The 22,803-nt window shown below is 42.7% G+C and overlaps 1 protein-coding gene across 1 annotated transcript in view; it reads left to right on the forward strand.

The window, feature by feature from the left end:
* Positions 1-675: 675 nt before the first annotated feature.
* The window catches only part of OIT3 (oncoprotein induced transcript 3), a gene marked incomplete at its 3' end in the record, with an annotated part of 28,508 nt that continues 6,380 nt past the window's right edge, over positions 676-22,803 (forward strand). Inside the window, exons 1-7 of the mRNA XM_079976348.1 lie at positions 676-921; positions 5,088-5,462; positions 8,384-8,494; positions 10,265-10,387; positions 12,840-12,962; positions 16,869-17,029; positions 19,127-19,542. Of these exons, the coding sequence (XP_079832474.1) occupies positions 852-921; positions 5,088-5,462; positions 8,384-8,494; positions 10,265-10,387; positions 12,840-12,962; positions 16,869-17,029; positions 19,127-19,542 (1,379 nt within the window). The 5' untranslated portion in view covers positions 676-851. The remainder of the gene's footprint in view (positions 922-5,087; positions 5,463-8,383; positions 8,495-10,264; positions 10,388-12,839; positions 12,963-16,868; positions 17,030-19,126; positions 19,543-22,803) is intronic.

Genomic DNA, 22,803 nt, shown 5'->3' on the forward strand with positions numbered 1-22,803 from the left:
ATGCTGTTTATGAACACCTGCTACCCCTGCCTCAGAAATTTATAACAGCAAATGGAGAAGAATACACAGCACTGAGTTAATAGCTGGGTGTGTAGAGGCTCAGAAAACAGAGCTGTGTCAACAAGGGCCCAAGAGTGTCTCTCCTTTCATCTGTGAAAGTGTGGGTGCCTTGCCCAGCTGTTCAGCCCTGAAGGGGGGCAAGGGACCTTAGTATGGCATCCAGCTAGCCTCCCTCAGTGGTAAGTTGGTCTCAGGGTATGGTCTGAAGGCATGTTTTGCTCTATTTTGGTAGAGGGGGGGCAGGGGGTTTGGAGTCTCATTGTCTCTTGCTCTCCTATTTCCTCTGATTAAGACACTTTGCTTGTCCTTTCCTCATGACAGGAAACAGAAAAAAAATAAGATGGAGATAATAGCTAGGAGCCATCTTCCTTTCTTCCCACATCTCCACAGGATGCCTGGGTCTCCTTTCCTCAGTGGTATTTCCAGATAAGATAGCAGGTGTGTCACTTTAGGGCACTTGGACAAGAAAACAATCAGAGGATGGGCTTGGAAACAAAATGAATGTATCTGCGTGTGGGGGAAATAACCCTCTTTGACTCTGAAAGGCAGAGCTGCTATGGGGCAGGTCAAGGCTGCAGTTGGGCTCTGCATTCCTTACAGCCTCTTCCTCTGATAAAACCTCCAGGACCCTTAACAGACTCTCTCTTCATGTGAGCTTGCTTCAGGACTCCAGAACCCATTTGGTGTGTCAAGGAAAGAGAGAGAGAGAGAGAGAGAGAATACAGGTGAACCCACGTTGCGTGCTTAAAAGGGATTATTTTGACAGAGCACGTGGCCTTGGTCAGAGGGGGATGTTCCTGTTTCTCATTTTGTCCTTGTACCTCCCTGCTAAAGCACAGCCCTTGCAGGAGAACACAGTGGGTAAGTAGACGCAAAGCCATTTATTAGACACTTTGGCAGTCAGTGTTCTTGCAGTGACTTTGCCCTCCTTTTAGGTCTTTTTCCAGCCAAACTGAGCTGTAGTGAACATAGTCCAAAGTTAGCATTGCATTTCAATTGCAAAAGGACCTTGCATTTCCTCTAACACTCTTTGCCCTGAATTTCTTACCGGTGGGAAAATGTGAGCCTTCCCACAAATATTATGTTTGCCCTGTAAATCTCACAGGCACCTAAACCTAAATCCTAGATTTCTTTTTTTTAGAGGCTATACTGGTTGACTTTACATGCTGTTGATCAGAATGAATATATTGTAGTTTGGTTTTTTTATTTGATGTACCCTGTCTGAAGGGTGGGTTAAAAATGATATGATTCTTTTCAAGAAATCGAAATACCCCCCCCCCCAAATCTAAACCGTCATGGTGTTGTCATAAAAACTTTGAGGGCTTCTCCTTCCTCTCCTCCACCTGCATCCCTGTGCCACCCACTCACAAATCTGATCTTGGGAATTTGGCACTGAGCCAGCAAATTATTCAAGTTGGTCAACATCCTTCGATGACACCCACTTTCTCAACATCTGTAGAAGAGATTATCATGCTCCCATTCACCTCTAAGACAGAATCTGCTCAGTGGTGGACTTTGAATCACAGGTATGCATGGGACACCAAATTCTTAATTTGGGTTCTGAGGCATAACTTCAAATGTGATAGTAATGTTGAAAAATTCCTGTGGTAGGAGGTAAAATTCAAACAGTTACCAACACCCCATTCTTTGATCCACCGAGAGCCTAACTATCAAACCATCACATAATGTTGGCTATATGATTGCTTTGTGTATTTTCCCACCGTGGAGCAAGAAAATCTGTGAATGATGTGTTTGTGTGTATGTTGACTTTGATTAAGAAAATGTCATAAGCACAGACACAGAGAAATACATACACAGAGCTGCATTTCAAGGTGGATTTTTTTTTTTTTAAGCCAGGAGATCAATTGTGGATTCTCCTGCATAATGTGTCCATTAATTCTTATGAGTGTGAATTGCAGCCACTGCAATATCTATAATCACAGGCAAGTGAAGCAAGAATAAACAGTCAGCAATCACAGTTCGTCTGTGTCCAAGTTGTTTTCTCATTAGGTTAAAATGCATATTCTTATTTCAAATTGCGCTAGAGACATTGCAGAATTCCTAAAATTTGGGTTAAATAATGCAACAGTAGCAGGAGAAGCCCAGTGGGAAATAAAGCATCAAAAGGTAAAAAAACTCGATTTGTTCAGTTTTGCTGTGTGCCTAGCCAGAACAATTGCCTTCTTTAAGAGTGAGGATAGTGAAAAGTAATGGATTTGCCTTACTCAGAAAAATATTAGCATAAATCCTGCTTTAATGGTGGACCTGACCAGTCATGGTTAACTGGTGCTTAATCAGGTGTTAAATATATGCAAAGATTTAAGCTGCAAACTTTCACTGCAGAAGCTGCTGGGGGAAGATTAAATACAGGCCTGATGAAAAGTGAAATGAATATTTTTATTACATTCTTCTCTCGGCCGGCTTCCACTTTAAATCTCTATGAAATCCTGCTTCTTAGGAACAGGTTGACTCAGATGCTCTTTGTACATACACAAAGCTCCCACTGCAGGCAACAGCACTTGTGCATGATCAATAAATAGATGGTACTTAAATGAGATATCTCACCATCATCCAGTAGGAGAACTTTATTGCAATAGGAGATACAAGCAGAGATGGAGGGCATGGAAAGAACCCGCCCTTGAAGGCAGTTCATCAGCTTTACCTGGTACAGAACTGAGGTGCATTTATGAAGAAGGAAGGGTCACAAGGAAAGTAGCACCGCTTTCATCATATCTATTCTGTGCTGACTGTTTGTGGTTAGCTCTCAGGTTTGTACTGTGTATCACCTTTAAAACATCTGGGCCCTACATCCCTAAGAAACTAGCCTCCCATGAGGTCCTTTCCAGACCTGCAGATCAGAGGGAGAAGGAGGTTGCTTGGAACATGCAGGAGGTCCTTTTCTGTGGTGGCATCCACAACCTCTAGGCTTCGATGCCTACTGAGATCCACCAAGTCACCACATTATATTCTTTCCACCGCTAGGTGAAAGCATCCCTATATGCAAAACCTTTCCTTGGCTATAAAAGGATTGGTGCTGCTGTATTCTGTTTTAGTTATTGCAGTTTTCATTGTTGTTGTTGTTGTTTTGTTTTGTATATATTTTATCATGTTTTGAATATCATTTTGGCTGTGTGTGTATCAAACTCTAAGCAAATTATTAACATCAAGACCAGGGCTGGTCTTTAAGGTCTATGAAGACCTTTAAACACTAGGGAACAGAAAGTATGTAGGAAATTGGTTTGCAAGGTGAGGGAGAACTGCAAGCAGTGGCGTAGCGTGGGGGGTGCAGGGGGGGCCGGCCGCACTGGGCACAACATCTGGGGGTTAGGGTTAGGGGGCACAAATCCACGGGTTAGGGGGCGCAAATCCATGGGTTAGGGGGCGCAAATTACTTGCCTTGCCCCGGGTGCTGACAACCCATGCTACACCACTGACTGCAAGTCATTGCGCCCGATAGCAGCGTGAGTCAAGTGTTCTGCTCTGAACTGGGGAGATCAAACCACTCTCGCGAACCATTGTCAAGGAGAGCACCATTCTGCGTAGCAGAAAGCACAGACACAAAGAAATGGCAGCTTGGAGACCTATTTTAATCTCTTCTTACTGGCAGGAGGCAAGCCAGAGAATGAAGAGGAAGGGCCCAATGTATATGCCAGGGCAAGGAAAGGTGACAGAGAAGATAGCCTCCCAGGATGAGGCAGAGACATTGCAAGACAATTTCTAAGTGCAATTTAACAGCACTGCGGGCCAGCACTATAAAGCCCCCTTTGTAAAATATGATAAGTTTTTGAATTAAAATATAGTGGTGGGTGGGGTAGGGGATAATATTGCTTTGCTGGAAAATAGTCCCAGGTCACAAGAGTAGCCTTTGGTACCCAAAGGTATTATTTGATTAAAACGTTTAGGATGAAATACGGTGGTCCCTGGAATGCCATCTCAGGTGCCATTGGAAAAGCAGGCCCACTGCTGGGATTCCCCCCTAGGAACTTTCCACCATCATGGGTGCTTCACAGGGGGTGGGATTTCAGCAGGGGTGTGTGCTTGGCAATAGCCGCAAATCTGCAAGGTCCTAGGTTCCTTCATTGCTTCTCAACGCCCTCTCCCCAAGCAGAGCCAGAAACTACATCAACCCAAGAGCAGACCATTGTAGGGAATTTTAAAAAGGTGCTTGGTGGGGTGTCCCACACCTTAAATGGGAAATAAATCTAATGGCTAGATCCAGTACGTGAGATCATTTTATGCAGCCCTCGGAGCCCCTACTAAATTTTAACCAAGTTCAATGATGTTGGTTTTAATGGTTTGCTAAGGAAGGAGAGGGGGGAATGTGTGGCATTAAAGTATCTTGAAATGATTTAACAACAACAAAACCCTACAAAAACAATTACAGCATACACACACACACACACACACACACACACACACACACCAATTGCAACATAGACACAGACTGGAACAAAAGGCTTGTTGAAAAAGAGAGACTTTCAGCAGGCACCAAAAGGACAAGAGATGTTTAACAGGAGGGACTTTTGAAGGGGAGGTGCTCTCATGATAAAGGCCCGATTCCTACATTGTACAGAATGGACCTCCTGATGAGATGTTATCTGCAGGGGGCTCTCTCTCCTGCAGAGCACAGCGATTGGCTGGGTATATAAAGGGAGAGATGATTGCATCTCTTTTTATGGAATTGTTTGTAACGTGTAACTTAATAGGTGTTAACTTGTAAATGGGAGGCTGTGCTGGAGTGCGCATGCTCTGCAAGGGAGAAGATCTTCCTGCTTTGTGGGCATCCGCTTTACAATGAGGTTGAGGACAGTTTGTGACTCTGAATCAAAGGTCAGTCCTGGGTCTGAGTTGTTGTGTGGAGGATATAATGCACTCCAAAATAGAGAATTTGGCCCTCTCTGCCTTAGGCGACTGATTATTTGTCTTTTGCTAATCTTCGTTTCAAAAGGCTTTCCTCACATATTCTTGGCCTGTATACTATTGTTCTTTTGATCGCCACGGGGCTCTCTCTTCTTCCCATGTTGCAGCTCTTGATCCTTGCTCTGCCTATATCAGTCTGAATGAACCTTGGAGGAACACCGAACACCACTTCAACGGCTCTCACGACCAGCCCGAGTGTGACAGCCATGTTGACGGGGAATGGTACCGCTTCACTGGGATGGCTGGCGATGCCATGCCCACCTTCTGCATCCCGGAAAACCACTGTGGTACCCATGCTCCAATATGGCTAAATGGTAGCCACCCTCAGGAGTCAGACGGCATTGTCCAGAGGCAGGCCTGTGCCACCTTCAATGGAAACTGCTGTATGTGGAACACAACGGTGGAGGTCAAGGCCTGCCCAGGAGGCTATTATGTCTACCAGTTAACCAAGCCCAGTGTCTGCTTCCATGCCTACTGTGGGCGTAAGTGACCCCCCCAAACTTCTTTAGTTGTAAAGAGGGGTTCCCCTTGGGCATATAATAATGCCTACAACTTGAATGAAGTTCTACGGTACCTGTGTTGTCATGTATGAAAAATCCCTTCATTCAGTTGTTGATTTCACTGTGGGGACTTCTCATATAAAGTTGTTTTCATTCATATATAAAAAAATATAGAACAAAGCTCCCCCTCCTTCCTCAAGGAATTTAAAGCTGGATTTTCCGTTCATCTCTGCATCCCCAGGCAATCTAGTTAATAGCTTCCTGTTGCGTTATTCATTGGTATTTATAGTTTATCACTGAGAAATCTATTTTAGTAATTTATTTCTTCTGGAAAACGATTCCCCCTTGTGCATTGCAATCAGCTGAGGAGGCCTCCTTTTTTATGGTGGGGCTAGAGAATCCTTTCTGAAGTGGCATCCTCTTGCTGGAACTCTTTCTTAGAGAAGGGCAGCTGGCTTCATCCCCTTGTGAACTTCTGGAGGTGTGGCCAAGACCTTCATTTTAAGGAAAGCTTTTGCATTGCTGGATTACTTCATGAGATACCGTAGTTTGCTTGCTTTTAGCTGTCTTGTTTGTTTTATACAGCTCTGTTGTTTTGGCTCTTTTTGTAAGTGTTTAAGTTGCTGCACATTTGAGACACAAATCTGCTATGTGTCTTGGGAAGATGTTCCTATGAAATCTGATCATGGATCTCCAACATGCTATCAATTTGCCCTTAAACTGGAGAAGACTTGGGTTCAAATTGATGCCCAACCATGAATCTCACAAAGTGACCTTGTGTTATTTTCCTAGCTCTCAGTGAAATCTACCTCAATGGGTTTGTGAGTTTACAATTTGGATGGTAAGGGATCACATATCCTGTCCTGAATTCCTTAGGATGTTGCTGGACTACAATTCCCATCATTCCTGGTCATTGACTATGCTGGCTGGAACTGGTTAGAGTTAAAGAGTCCCACAACACCCAGAGGGCAATAGATTTCTCATCTCTGCTTCGAGAACACCTAAAGTAACTTTTTTTAATACTGGCCTATTTTCTAATCTGAATCACTGCTCTCAATTGACAGATGTTATTACTGAACACATTTCTTGTACAACTGACTGAATTAAACTGACACTTTAAAAGAAAGGAGTTAATTTTCTTAAAAGCTGAATAAAACACTCCTTTCCTCCAAGATAATAAAAAATCATTTTTATTGCATTGACGACAAATTCAGCCTTCTGTTCTGGCTCTTACCTTGAAAGTGGAATACACACAGACTGGCTTTGATACAGTTATCATGTCGGTTTGATTTATTCAATGCACAAGGCCATACAACGTGCTTTCAGCCATCGCCTCCAATCATAAAATCTGTGAGTTGTTAAATAATCCCGAGGCACTGACAACTGGATTTCTATTGCAAATAAATGTTGGAGCTATTTGGGATTCCTGCAAATCAGGGTTGTGAAAGATGCAAACTGTATGTCACCTTTAAAAAATGCCTCACCTTGGAAAATGTTTTCCTGAAGACAAATGTATTGATTTTCTCCTTTCATGCTCAAAACCTTATCAAACTGAGGTTGCACAGATTAAGGGTTTTGCCAGTACTAGAATCAAATCAATACAGACTCCATGGCTCAGGGAGGGTCAGTATTTGGGCACCAGTGTTTTTAATAGCCATACCAGTCAGAGAATTTCAGCTGGATGAGCTTTTCAAATCCAACTGCTTCAACTGATATTGAGGAATCATCCCTGCTGAAAACAAAACAACACAACCCAGAATAATCAGAATATATCATCAGAAATATTCTTTTCAACGTGTGTTACAAAATTGTTTCCACCACAATTTAAGAAGGATATTGACAAGCTGGAACGTAAGCAAAGGAGGGTGACCAAGTTGATAAAGGATCTGTAAACGAAGCCTTATGAGGAAAGGTTGAGGGAGTTGGGTATGCTTAGCCTGGATAAGAATAGACACAGAGGAGGTAAGGTAGCCATCTTCAAATATCTACTGGTGTAGTGCCTGATTCAGACATACAAGCTTAGCACTGTTGCATCTAGTTCAGCCCTTCACTTGCACCCTATTAATGTAACTGTGAACATGGAAGGTAATTGCATGTTCAGACCCAGAGACCTCCCCACTAAATAAATTCACACATGACTCAAATTTTAGTTTTGTTTTTTGGCAGAATTTAGGCCACAACTTTATTGATTACAGAAGGTGAGTGGTTGCATAGGCGCTGGTTCGACTAGTTCCCTGCACCCTTGCAGGCAGCGCTGACCCAGGGCACTAGCATAGGTTAGCCAAGGGTGAACACCTGGGAAGGAACACCTGGGTGTTCACCACCCAGATGCCCCCCTGGACTCAGGTAAGGGCACAACCCCCTCTCAGGGGTTGACCAAACCAGGTGAGTTGCTGGATTCCTTTAATGGAATACCCTTCACATAGGGATGGCAAGACTGCTCCCCCATCCCTATCACCTGAACCAGTGCCTATCCGCAACCCTACAAGTTGTGACGATTTGCTACGTGGCAGGCGAAACCCAAATGGCAACAGCCAATCAGCCAAGTGGGGAAATTCCTGCTGAGCCCCGTCCCAACGACAGACAACACACGATGGCATAGCAAGGTCAAAGCACAATGCCCTAAAAATAGGGAGAGGTGGGCGGGTGTTCCGAATGCATGAGCCGTGCATGGGTCACAGGCATGGGTATAAATAGGTCCCTTGATCCATTTGGACTGCGCCCCATTGGTCAGATTGAACCCAACATCGAGGGACCTACCAATCGGGTGTTGTGGCTAACCAATCAAACCCACCCACAACACAAGGGTTCAGTCTCCAGGTCTCACCGCAACACGTGCCCTCTTTTAGGGAGGACACGATTTACTCCTGTATCTTTAACAATCCTCCTTTGTAATTCTGCAGATTTCTACGACATCTGTGACATGATAGATTGCCGGGGCTCTTGTTTGGACACTGGAGACTGCACATGCTCTTTAGGAACAATATTGGGACCTGACGGACAGACCTGCCTTGGTAAGGAAAGACGCAGAAGAGGAGACAAAAGAAGCAAAAGGGAAGTATCAAGGAGGTGGAGAGAGAGAGAGAGAGAGAGAGAGAAGAAATGAGCAAGTAGCTAAAGGATTCCCCCTCTGCTGTTTCAAAACTCTGTTCATTGTTTTTTCACGATCAGTTTCAGAGTGTTGGATGGACTTTTCACAAGTCATGCTTGCCATTTGCTAGTGGAAATGCAAGCCATCAGGAATAATCAGTGTATGAGAATGGACTGGAAAACAACCACTACAGAAACAGAGAGGAAAAAGGAAACAAACAAGAACGTAGGAGTTAAAAAAAAATAAAATATCTTTAAAATGCACTGCGTCGTGAATCTTAGCTAGCCATACTGTAAATCCTTTGTAAATAGGTAAAGGGACCCCTGACCATTAGGTCCAGTCGTGACCGACTCTGGGGTTGCGGCGCTCATGACCCGGAAGCTGTACGCCGGCTCCCTCGGCCAATAAAGCAAGATGAGCGCCGCAACCCCAGAGTCGGCCACGACTGGACCTAATGGTCAGGGGCCCCTTTACCTTTACCTATTCTACATTTTTCTGCATCACATTCCTTCTCTCAAAAAATCATTTTAAGGGAAAGTCCATTTGTTATGCAAGAACACCAAATGAACTTTAATTGAGCAACTTGAATTTGTGGATATGTAATGGAATTCCACTCAAGGATAGACACAAGTACAGAGGTTCTCTGGGTTTCATCATTGATTAACAGTGCAACCCTACTCAGAATAAAATCCTACTGATTTCAATGGGATTTGCTGCCTAGTAAGCACTACTAATTAATAGAATGCTAATAATAGTATACTAATGAATCTCTTGTCCTAATAACATCTCCGCTATTCACTCTATGAAATTTGACCTAGTTCCTAGTCTTTATGCACATAGCTGACAAAAGGGATGGCAAAAAATCCCATTGAATTAAAATGCCCTGGAAAGGTTTCATTGAGCTATCTAACTAGAAAAAGAAGATCACTTTCAAGAATATGCTGAATACCTCCCTCTTCTCAGCCCTCTGGAATTTCATGGAAGTTGAAAAACTATAGCATATTTTCATCTAGGAATCAGTGGTCTGGTTTGTCTTGATTTCCCCTTCATCTTTTCTAACATTAATTTAATTGGGTACAGGGATTTCCAGCATTTATTAAGCAGATTTTCCTCTATATTACTCTACAGTAAATGTAACATAGGGGTTGATCTACACACAGGAAAAACCCACTATAAATAAGTCAGAAATTAAATTGTCATAAAAGGAAAAAAAACGCTATGAAAAATCGCTTAGAATTCCCTCCCTCCATCGCCATCTGGTGTTGTGTGTTTATAATGCATTCAAAACACTGTTTTTTGACTAATGTAGCTGAGTCCAGTTTCAATGAGATTCAAGCTGCACCCAAAGTACTCAGTATACGGCACGTGTGCTGTGTCATGTAGAAGATTCACCCAAAAACAAACAATGGCACAGACATCTGGTTCATATAACTCTTCCGTTTATTTTTGTGTGCCCATGCCCATGTGTGTAAAGCAAGTGAGAACACGGCTGTTTCTTTAGACTCAGAATCCTGGCTGTCTTTTCATAACATGTAAGGTGATCCTTATTGCTAGCCTGTGCCACCTAAAGAAAAAAAAATGATTCCCTGATTCAGATTTCATTAATGGAGCAATTAGCTTGCATATTACACTTCTTAATCACCAGCTTCATATTGTTAAGTTGTGGATTTGTGGCTCCTGTTTCCCCCCACAGATGAAAATGAATGTGAACGGAATAATGGCGGTTGTAGCGAGTTCTGTGTGAACCTCAAGAACTCCTACCGTTGTGAATGTGGAGTTGGGCGAATTCTAGGGAAGGATGGAAAGACTTGCCAGGGTGAGTAAGGATCCCTTGTTCCAGGTCTTGCATGCTTTTTTATACCTGTGACTGACTCCAGCTACAAAAGCTGAGGCTGGTGAACAGACTCTTTGGCTGGGGTATTGTTTAGGGGTTTTCATTGGGGTGGGTGTTGCTGTTACTGATGCTATTTATTGCTGTTACTGATGCTATTTATTTTATTTACTGATGCTATTTATTTGTGTATTTTTGTGTCTATAATCATGGTTTATGTGGAAATTGTTCAACTTGCTTGTGTACTTTTTGATGTTTTATTAATTACTTATGACTACTTTTGTTATGTTTGTGTAATTCTTTTCATTTTGTAAGCAGCCTCAAGCATGGTTTTGGCTATGGAAAGCTGGCATACAAATAAAATGATGTATGTATGGCTCCAACAAAACATCTGAAAGGTCACAAGTTTCCCATCCCTGTCTTACAGCATGAGTTGTCTTCCTTAAAAATAATAATAACTAGTTGAATGGGACAACGAAAGAAATGTGAACTACACAATAGGAACTAGAGTACCATAGCAGAGCCCTGTATTGTTAAACACTTCCTCCGTAGCCTCAATGTCATATGATGTTAAGTGCAACTTTACATTTGCTGTGCAGATTTTAAATAAATGCAGCCAGCATCAGTTCTTTGGGACTGCAGAAGGCAGGGAAGTGGGATTTAATCTTCCCTCTCCCTGATTAAACTTCCAAGAATAAAATCTTTTCTGAAAGTGCTGTTTACCTTGGGTAAATTATTGGTGCTATGCCAGTAATTATTGGCCCTTTCCACAAATGCTGTTTCCACTTTTTTTAAAACTGGCACTTTTTAAAAAATTGGCAGATTTATATTTGGGTCTAGCTTGGCCCTGGGTTGTTGTCTGAGAATGAATGGTGGAGGGACCACAGGTGTAACCAAGGAAGAAGGCCCTTTAGTTCATCCTCTTCACATTCATCAATAATATACTTGTATCTTCATAATCTAACATTCTGGCCTTTGGGGGGAAAGCACTGGTAGCATCCATTTTAATCATTACTTTTTTGTTTTGTTTTTACTAGGAAGAGTAATTGTTTCCTTTTCAGTAAACGTTGGGAAATTTGTGCTTGCTGTATAGATAGTTTTAAGACTCTGAGGTAATAGGTGACATTTTTCATGCCTTCAATGCTCTCCAGGGAATTTACTGAGCAATATACAATCGAGTTGGTCGGTTTCATATTTACTGATATGCCATGTGGTTTATGAGCCATTCCAGGAAAGATATAATTCACTTTGCAACCACCCCAACATCCATTGCACAGCCACAAAATCTTCAAAGGATACCATTGGTTTTAATGGTCATAATCTCAGAGTGGTGGGGTTTCCTAGCCTAACACATGGGCACTGATTTAAAGCTCATTTGAACTGCCAAGATCTTGTCAGTCTAAGAAATGCCTTGGATGTTTTGAAAACTACCTGGAAATTTTTCATTCTTTCTGTATGTACAGAGACTGCCCCAAGGCCCACTCGCCACTCCCATCCTGGTGCCCTCCAAATGTTTTGGACTACAACTCCCATCAGCCCCAGCCTGCAGGATGGGAGTTGTTGCCCAAACTAGCTGGAGGACACTAATTTGGAAAAGGCTGCCTTAAAATGATAGCTGGTCCGTATTTGCTACCAACTGTAAACTTGGCAGGATCTCCTTTTTGCGTGCATTTAACGGTTAACTGTACAGTGGTACCTCTGGTTACGTACTTAATTCGTTCCAGAGGTCCATTCTTAACCTGAAACTGTTCTTAACCTGAAGCACCACTTTAGCTAATGGGACCTCCCGCTGCTACCGCACGATTTCTGTTCTCATCCTGAAGCAAAGTTCTTAACCCGAGGTACTATTTCTGGGTTAGCGGAGTCTGTAACCTGAAGCGTATGTAACCTGAAGCGAGGTACCACTGTACACTTAAAAACACAAGTTGTGAAGCCTAAGTTTTACACATTTTAAAAACTTCTTTTTTTAAGAAAACACACAAAACTGAGATATTGTGGGTGTCTGCAGATTAGGACAGTACACTGATTCACAGGGAGCAGGAAGTGTGTGTGCTGTTTGCTGCCTCTTCCTCTAAATTGCTGTAACATCCAACAGAGAAAGTCTTATGTACAAGTGCCATTTAAATTAATGAGAGCTGCACAAAAACCACAACCTACTTCCTACTCATGTTCTTCCACCATTCATAGTCACAGTTTCCCATTCATGTTCTATTCACAATTCCCATCCATGTTCTTCCACAGTTCCCATTCACATCTATATGGCTTAGAAAAGATTTTGCCCAGAATGATTTCAAAAGTTAATGGTATAACATATGAAGGTTTATACCACAGATACAATTGCTATAAAATCCCCTTATGGGCAGATAGAGACTTTCATCACAAGCAGATCTGGGTTGAGCAAAGATTTTTGTGTGTCTGACCGGTTTCTCTATCCTAGAAATTGAAGGTTGCCACAACAACAACGGGGGCTGCAGCCATGCTTGCATCACGGTAGAAGACACCTACCAGTGTGAGTGCCCACGCGGTCTTGTTTTGTCAGATGACAACCACACTTGTCAAGGTAGGACAACGGAGATCGCTAGCGACAAATACAGTAGTACATTGTGGCTGCTGCAGGAGAATGTTGCTGTGGAGCAAATGCACCACCTGCTTTCTTTGCCCCCATCCTATTAGAAATGAAGTATATTTTGAAGGAGATCCTCCTAAACGCTGAGGTCAGATCAACAGATGAACCCATTCCATCTAGCCCTGTACATTGGGGAAGATCTCAGTTATGTTCCCTGACCTAGTTTTGGTTCCTCGACACTTGTCTTGGCTGTGTGCTCACCATGGATCCCTCTTCCCTTGTTCAGTGGTGGTTCTGCTACAGTTCACTCCTGCTCGACCTCCCATTTTGATGGGCAAACACAGTATCTGACACCAGCCTGTCACAGCAAAATGCTGACCCACCTGTGAAATTATGCTGCCCTGCATTTGTCAGAGGCATTTGGCGGGTTCATCCTGCATTAGTTTCTTCTGCAAGGACAATATGTGGGACAAATGTCTCATATGCCCAATAGTGGGCTCATCAGCTTGAGTATCTAGTGCAATGGGAAAACTCTCACATGCTGTCCTCCGGAATAAATGTGTTTAAGGAGCAGCCACTGCACTTTATTAAGCAAAACACATTTATGGCCACACATACAATAGTTTATGGGAACATAAAATGTAGACCCTGCCTCCAACTGCATAAATACAGCTTTTTATTAATTCTAATTAGGTGCATGGTGATATAGTTGGTAACAAGGCCAGCAGTTATCCAAAGCAGTTTGCAAATTAATGTTTCACTTTACACTCTTCCTGTAAATTAGTAGTCAACATTACCCTCAATACTGCTGAAAAGAGAGTTATTATATTCCTTGATCAGCTAGGAATTGTTTACGTTTGAGAAAGCACTGAAAGAAATGTACGTTTCTGGGACAGCAGATATGGAGAGGGGAGGGGGCACAAAGACAGTGCTTGTGAATATTGGCAAGAGTGCGTCTTCAGGGGTAAAGTCAAACTGTTGGGAGAGTTACAGTGCCTGCTATGGCTATGGAGAACGGTATGGGAGAGACATGTTTTATTGGAGGTGGGACAGATGAAGGCATCTGGTTTTGCTGCTACAGGAGCAACACGGTCTTTCTTCTCTCATACCTTGGATGGCCATCAGTCATGGATGCTTTAGTTGAGATGACCCTTAGGGTCCCTTCCAACTCTAAGATTCTGCCATTCTATGATTTGCCTCAGAAACATAAGTTGGTCTTCATCTGTAAGGCTGGATGAGGAAAAAAAGAGGCCTGGATAGTACACTTTCTTATTTGGGATACATAGATTCCTTTTCAGTCTTGTGTATCTACCAGAGCAGTTGCTGAATGACAGAGAACCTTTGCTTTTTCATTTTCTGTTTCTTGGATTGTGGTGGTGTTGTTGTGGGGTGGGTTGTGGTGGGTATTCTTGCTGTTGCTGCTGTTGCTTTTTAACTTTATTTTAGATTTATGTGGAAATGGTGATTTTTGTGGAAATTGTTCAGTCCGGTTGTCCATTTTCTGATGTTTTATTTATTGTTTATGACTACTTTTGTAATGTTGCATTTACATATTTTTTTTCACATTGAGCATGGTATGAAAGGAGGCATACAAATAAAATTATGTATGCTTCAGTCACAACAGCACCCTTGATGAAGCCAGGAGGGAAATGCAGGAATATTACTCTTCTGCATACGTGTGTGCACACTTCAGCATATTGTTTCTTATCAAAACTATTTCCTGGACTGGGCAGATGGTTTAAAAAGTTTTGAACAGTAACATTTGAGGAAAAAGAAAACCATATTTTATCCAAGATACCAGGAGTCAGAAATCAATGCATCAACTTTAAATGGGGGCATCACCTGTTTTCATGATTCTGAAAAACCTGGCAAAATCAATGCCTTCTAACTGTTACATTAGCAGGATTCACAAATCTGTACCTTTCTGCACTAAAAATAATTTATAGTCTGTTCATCGCTCAAGCTTGAAAATTATGTGTCAGTGAAACAGTGAAGATTGTGTTTCAGAAAATTCCCTAACTATGGATGACTGTGTGTTTGTTTTCCTTCAAATGTTTCCTCACAGAATGTATAGTGATGGCAACAAAGAACACAAACTAGTTAAACGCAAATGGGTAATTATGAAGTGAGTTTTCTGCCTCAGTCAGTAGTAAACTGGAACTTTAACCCATCAGGCTATTTGTGAGGATGGGGCAACATTCCTTGAAAATGTTCCTTCATTGTATATAGGCTGATGGGCACGTTTGATTCTTAGAGGACACTTTATTCTCCAGACACCACTCTAAGGGCCAGAATAATCCAACCCCCTCATGGATAGTTAGACTTGATAAGTGGTATTGCCTAGTAGTAAAATGTTCACATATATAACTAAGGTCAGCAATAAGGGGTGAGGCAGGCTGAATAATCAATGTACTCCCAGAGCAATCCTTTCAGGACACAAATTGGCCAGTGGCTCTTTGCCTTTCCAGAATACTCATGAGATAGAAAGATAATGTAACCTTACGCAAAATTGACACAGACACTGGCCTACATCCAAAAAGCTGCTTAGGCTCACACAAGGGACTTGTGCTATCCAAATATAGTTTTTTGCTTGGCCTTTTAAATTTTAAAAAGGTAAAGGTAAAGGGACCCCGTTAAGTCCAGTTGTGGACGACTCTGGGGTTGCGGCGCTCATCTCGCTTTACTGGCTGAGGGAGCCGACATTTGGCCGCAGGCGGTTTTTCCAGGTCATGTGGCCAGCATGACTAAGCCGCTTCTGGTGAAACTTGATCAGCGCATGGAAATGCCGTTTACCTTCCCGCCGGAGCGGTACCTATTTATCTATTTGTACTTTGACGTCCTTTCGAACTGCTAGGTTGGCAGGAGCAAGGACTGAACAATGGGAGCTCACCCCGTCGCAAACAGCTGGCTAGGCTATGTCACAGAATTCTCCTTTCTTTAAGTAGTTTGTCACACCGCATGGAAAGGTGCCGTCAGTCTTTTGTCAAACTTTCTGTTTTACTCATTTCACAGTGCCTTAAAACAAACAAACAAACAAACATTTTATTTCAGTTTTTAAAATGAGAATGACTTTTAAAAAACACAATACAGCAATACAATGCAGATCAGTCAAGTTCATGTCAAGATTAATAAACATTTCATCTGTCTAATTATATAACAAAATAAGTGCCAAGTGTAAGATACATAAATTAAAGTAAACTTGGTGTGTGTGTGGGGGGGGGGGGGATCCATCAAATACAGTTTACCCCAAGGGATCTCTCCAGAATGTTCTATGTGTTGTCAGTGAATTCCAGTCATGTTCTCTCTGAGGTAAATATGAAATAAAACTGTGCCATTGGTTTCACAGTTCTTGGCCAATGATATATTTATTTTTCATTATTCATACATACAATAATATATCTTCTTGCCTTCATGCTACAATGGTAGTCTGGCAATTTCTTAATCTGTGAAGATCAGGTTATCGGTGCCAATGCAATGCTAGCCATATGCAGCGTCGCCACAAATGGAGGAGAGTTTCCATCTGGAAGCGATCTTGATTTGTGGAATATTAGGATAAAAATAAAATACCTCCCTCTAATACTGAACCATCAGAAAAGTGCACATGACACTACTAGATCTCAGAAATACAACGTAAGCACAGTTAAGCTCTTATCCTGAGGGGTGAGGATGTCACAGTAGAGAAGACAGACAGGTCTCTGGGGGATTAAAGAAGCTGAATCTAAAGCTTAAAATAATCATCACATTTTACAAGCCGGCAGATCAAAGCCAAGTTTTCACCAGGCAAGATGAACCCATATCAGGGAGCATTTGCTGCAGATAAAAGAGGCATCAAAGGAGGACTCAGGCAGCTTCTCTAAGTTTCATTTCCAGCTCACTCACTAGATTTGCTCTTTCTTACAGTCCCTGTCCTATGCAGATCTACCTCCATAGAGGTGAACATCCCTAAGGATCTAGTTGGAGGGATGGACCTCTCACTCATCAATGGTTCCTGCAAAGGGGTATCCAATGGAACACATGTCAACATCATCTTCTCCCTGAAATCCTGTGGTACCACTATAGATGTAAGTATGAATATTAACTTTTTCCTGTTGGCTGGATGTATCTCCATTAGAGACTATCAATCCTATAACATTGAATCTGTGCAATTCTGGTGTATGTAAGAATATTCTCAAGAGCACATTGACACTGCAAATCTACATTGGTTTTAGTTCAACCTTTCCAGAACAATTCCAGGAATGAGTGTTTCTTTTGTATTAGATTTCAGTATCAGCCACACACTTACACCCAACAGCATACTAAATAAGCAAAAGAACAAGAAACACCTCTGTTAAAATTAGTTTTTAAGAAAATATTCACCTGGCAACAGAGGAGACTGAAGCTGCCCTTTGTTGGCTGACAAAGCTCTCAGCTCTCAGCTTCCTCAACTGCTCCTGATCAATCTTATAGCTATTTAATTGAGTTTCCACTCTCTTTTCTGTATTTAAAGTACATTTAAAGTAAGGTTCTTATGTATTTTTAAAGTACATAAGAAGAGCCCTGCTGGATCACTCAGACACCCGTCAAATCCAGCACCCTGTTCTCAGCATTGTACCTCTCACAAGCTTTTTAATGAAAATTATCACAGCTGGAGTGATTACTCTTTTTTTTTCCTTATAGCTATTAACACACATTCAATTCTGAAATTTAGGAGAAATTTCTATTTCCCTTATATTCCATATTCTATACCTGTTTTGCTAACCATCCACCAACCACTGGAAATCTTATTTGGCCATCCCTAACATTTCAGCATGCCCACACACTTTCCCTCTTATCTTGGTTAGCATACAGACTAGAAACATGATTTTTTCTAGCAGGTTCATAGCTTGGGAGTACTCCTGGATCCTTTGCTGTCACTCAAGGCTTAGGTGGCCTCAGTGGCCTGGAGTGCTTCCATCAGCTTTGGCTGGTGGCCCAGCTATGCCCCTATCTGGACAGGGATACCCTAATTACTGTTGTCTATGCTCTGGTTAGGACGCAGGTGGCGCTGTGGGTTAAACCACAGAGCCTAGGACTTGCCAATCCGAAGGTCATTGGTTCGAATCCCCGTGACGGGTTGACCTCCCTTTGCTCGGTCCCTGCTCCTGCCAACCTAGCAGTTTGAAAGCACATCAAAGTGCAAGTAGATAAATAGGTACCGCTCTGGCGGGAAGGTAAACGGCGTTTCCGTGCACTGCTCTGGTTCGCCAGAAGCGGCTTAGTCATGCTGGCCACATGACCCGGAAGCTGTATGCTGGCTCCCTTGGCCAATAAAGCGAGATGAGCGCTGCAACCTCAGAGTCAGCCACGACTGGATCTAATGGTCAGGGGTCCCTTTACCTTTACCTTATGCTCTGGTTAGATTCCTGCAATACGTTATACATAGGACTGCCTCTGAAGACGCTTTGGAAACTTCAGCTAGTGTAGAATTCAGCGGCCAGGTTGCTCACTGGAGCAAGATGGTTTGAGCATATTATACTGATCCTGGTCCAACTGCAAAGTGATGGTTTTGACCTATAACGTTTTAAATGGCTCAGGACCACAATACCTCAAGGACCGCCTCTTTCCATATGAACCTACCCAGATCCTGAGATCACCTTCTGAGGACCTCCTCGAGAGGTCTGGTGGGTGGCAACATGAGAATGGGCCTTCTCTGCAGTGGCTCCCTATCTGTGGAATGCTCTCTCCAGGGAAGATTGCCTGGCGCCTTCATTATACACCTTTAGGTGACAGGCAAAAACATTCCTTTTTAACCAGGCCTTTCGTTGATCTGATTGACATCCTATGCCCTTTTAAAATGTCGCGTTATTGGGTTATTTTTATTTTGATTATATATATTATGGTTTTTATGTTGATCTTTTCTGTGAACCCCCCGAAACCTCTGGGTAAAGGGAGGTATATAAATTCAATAAAATAAAATAATAATAATGATTTTTTAAAGCAAATTTTGACAGTACTGTAGAGTTTCTTGTTCCTAGGAAGCTGTCTTCTGCTCCCACAGAAGCTGACTTCTGTCCCTCTTCCCCTGCACTCTTGCAGATTCGCTCACACAGACCCAGTCATAATAGAATTGTTCCTCTTCACATATTTCCTCGTCTATGTCCATCTGGCTTCACAACGTTCTCTTTCCTTCTCTGCCCCAGGTGGTAAATGACAAAATCATTGCTACCAATATGGTGACTGGCTTGCCCAAGCAAACGCCTGGCAGCAATGGCGACATCATTGTCCGCACAGGGAAGCTGTTGATCCCTGTGACTTGTGAATTCCCTCGCCACTACACCATGTCAGAGGGCTACGTCCCCAACGTGAAGAACTCGCCGCTTGAGATCGTGAGCCGCAACCGGGGGGTCTTCCCCTTTACCCTCGAGATATTCAAAGACAATGAGTTTGAAGAGGCCTACGGAGATGCTCGCCCCACCCTTAAACTCCGAGATTCTCTGTATTTTGGAATTGAGCCCTTGGTGCATGTGAGCGGTCTTGAGACATTAGTGGAGAGCTGTTTCGCCACCCCTACCTCCAAGACTGACGAGATCCTGAAGTACTATTTGATTCGAGATGGGTGAGTGTTGGCGTTGCTTCTTTCATTTCCCTGATGTTCAAAAACCCCTGTTCTCGTTGCTGTTTTGGGTCTCTCAGAGCATGGGGGATAACAGAAAATGCCACCCCTTTCTCAAGGCAAAACGGTTTTTTTCTGCTGCCCGGCAGAACAGTCGCCAGCTGTCATGGCTACCCAGGCAAAGCTACCCACTTCATAAAAAGGAACCAGAGGGAGCCGTTGGGTGAGCAAATGGATGTCTTACAACTGCAGTTATAGGAGCCAACTCTCCCTGTGACTGTAATGACTGGTAATTAATTTGGTGCCAAGAGTTAAAGCCATTTGCCCTTCTTTGTAGGCCATCTGGTGACCCACCATTAGAGCATATTTAACCAATTAGCAGAATTGTGATCTTCAGTGATTGGATTACTTCAGTGGGAAGCCTGCTTAAGGCCCTCAATGAGGCATGGGTCTTTTTCCCCTTGCAAAATATTCCTTTATAAAATAAGTCCCCCTGGACTGGAGATGTACAGTACATACAGTAAGTACTCTGGACTTCTTTCACATCTTACCGTCATTATTTGAAGAGGCCATTTTACACATTCCATTCCCCACCCCCAGTAGCGATAATCCCCACCATAGCAATTTCTGGGGCATAGGACTCTTCAGATATAAGTCAGCAGAAAGGATTTGACCAAGTGCTATAATATATACATAGTTCCATGCTCTCCATCTTCCCAAGAATGAGTTCCTGGGTAGACTCTTGTAGGGTCAGTTTTCTTGTGAGGAAAGCATTCTGGAGACTTGGATGACATGTTTCTACACATACAGACCAACCAGAGAGTGAAATAGAAATGCTTTCATTCTCCAATCATGAACTCTATCCTTCCCACTTCAATGTGCTTCTCCTGCAGATGGGGACAAGGATAAATTGCAGTGGCCTGGCATTGCCCTCAAAGGCCTTCAAGCCTATTCTTCACCATCAAGTGCGAAGTCATATGCAAGCCTAGAGAGTTTTGGGGGGTCGAGAGAGTCATTCTGTGAAAGCAAACAGCATGTTCGCAGCAACATGTGTAGTGGCTTTTAATTGAATTGTTCCTCAAGCAGTTAGCAGAATGTCAGTATCACTACATCAAGATTTATTACTGTTTGGCCCAAGGACTTCTGTGTTTTCTATACGGGTGGCTCATTAAATCTACCAGGATTCCTTCAGGCACTCCAAAACCTCAGGCTCCGAACATCCACTCACTGCCTGCAACTTGGAACATTGTGAATGGTTTGTATGTATTTTTAACAGCAGCAGCAAGGAGAAAAAAAGGAACAACAGATGCATAGGAGAAGACAGGAGGCCGAGCTCTGGGGCTTCCAGAACTCCATGTTAATCATGATGAGCAGCTTCTCCTATTAAAAGGCTCTGGTATATTTATGGCGTTTGTGTCCTGCAACCCCATTGCTGCCTTTATCCTCTAGAGGGCATCTCGAGACAGCAAAATGGAGGCTGGGTGTGATGGAACAGGCATAAGGCTGGCTTCAACATACCTTTTATTTTTATTTTTGCCAGTGTCACAAAGTTGGAGATAATTCTCTGAGCTTCAACGAACAATTTTTGCTGGCTAATGGCCAAAACCAGGATTCAGTTTCACAGATTTAATGCATGGGAGAGAGAGATATGATTAGACATGTTTCAGTGTTAGGAAGGAGAGTGCTTAAATCTTTGGGCACTTATACCAGCTGTTGCTTCAATCTGTCCCAAAATTTATATGGAAACAGATGAAATCTGTGCCTAGTCCCAGATTGTCTGTCAGAGAAAAAAGGTGGGGTTCATGTGGAAATAAGTTACAGTAAGAGCTGTTTGCCAGTAGAACAGACTCCCATGAGAGGTGGTGGACTCTCCTTCAGTGGCCACCTGTCATTTATGATCTGGCTGAGATTCCTGCATTGCAGTGCAAGGTGACTCGGGGTCCCTTCCAACTATACAAGACTAACCAAGAGAGAGACCCCTTCCTGGCTAAGAGTGCCTCTCGCTTCATTTGCCATTGGAAAGAAGTGTTCAAAAGCTCTGTGAAGTGCATTCAAAGACACACACATACACAGTCCTGCTTGCTGAATTAAGTACCCTCCCAGCTACACATTTGGGAGCCTTGTGAGATATTTCTGTTGCTAGCCTGCTGCTCCACTATAGATGGCAAGCAAGTCAGGTTGGCTGGATGTTTCCTCGCATAAAACACCTCGCTTTGCACATAAAAGACCAGCAAGTCAGGCAGGAGGACTAACTTCTCTTGCTGGTATCTATGTGCAGACTATCTTGTGCTTTAGACAAAGCTAACTACTTGCACCACCACCAATATTTTTTTTTTACTCTGGTTTCTCCTCAGATCGTTTTTTTCACCCTAATTTCTTTTTTTCCCAAAAACATGTCTTTGTATGGACTGGTTCAGAAATGATAAAAATTCTTCAGAATATGAAGTAAAAGTAAAATATTATCAGAAATTTATAAGAGATATCAAAAACTAATTTGTATAAAACTGTGCCCCTCAAAGGTCAGTACTACTGCATGCCTCTGAGGGCGACTACCTAGTTGGCCTAATGACAGTACTGGTTCTGTCTATGTGAGGGGAATCTTTAAAATGGAGGAACACTGAAGTATTTGGGGTGCAATCCTAAACATGTTTACTAGTGATAAGCTTCATAATGGGACTTCCTTCTGATTAAACCAGCATATGATTGCGCCGCCAATCCCCCACCTTCAGTCTGAAGTGTTCCCGAGCAGCAATAGATACTAATCATGCATTCCCTCTCTTGTCAAATGAACACACAATTGCTAGGGAGTGACTCTGAGACATTTGTTTTCATGTTCTTCACCTGCTGTTTAAAGCAAACCAAAGCAAAGCAAACCAAAGCAAAGCAAAAAGCATCCATACCCCCAAACTGTATAATCAAAACTGACTGTTACACTGCTGTGCCCTTGGGGTCTAAAGTTGTATAAAATACAAGTTCCCCAGGGAGAGCAAGGCTAAAATCTGTCACAGCAAAAACAACAGAAAGTCCTGAAGCACCGTGAAGACTAAGAATGTTATATTGTGGCATATTTCATGACTTAGTCCCCACTTCATCACATGCAAGGCCTAAGCCACTAGGCCTATTTATTTATTTAAAGCATTTTTACCACACACTTTGGTCAGAAAACCACTCTCAGGGCAGGTTACAAAGATCAGTAGTAAAACAGACCTGGTGTACTATTTGACAGACATGACACATAAGCAGAAGGAATGGGAAGAGAGGAGG

This window comes from Podarcis cretensis, assembly GCF_951804945.1.
Source record: "Podarcis cretensis genome assembly, chromosome: 5".
Taxonomy (NCBI): Eukaryota; Metazoa; Chordata; class Lepidosauria; order Squamata; family Lacertidae; genus Podarcis; species Podarcis cretensis.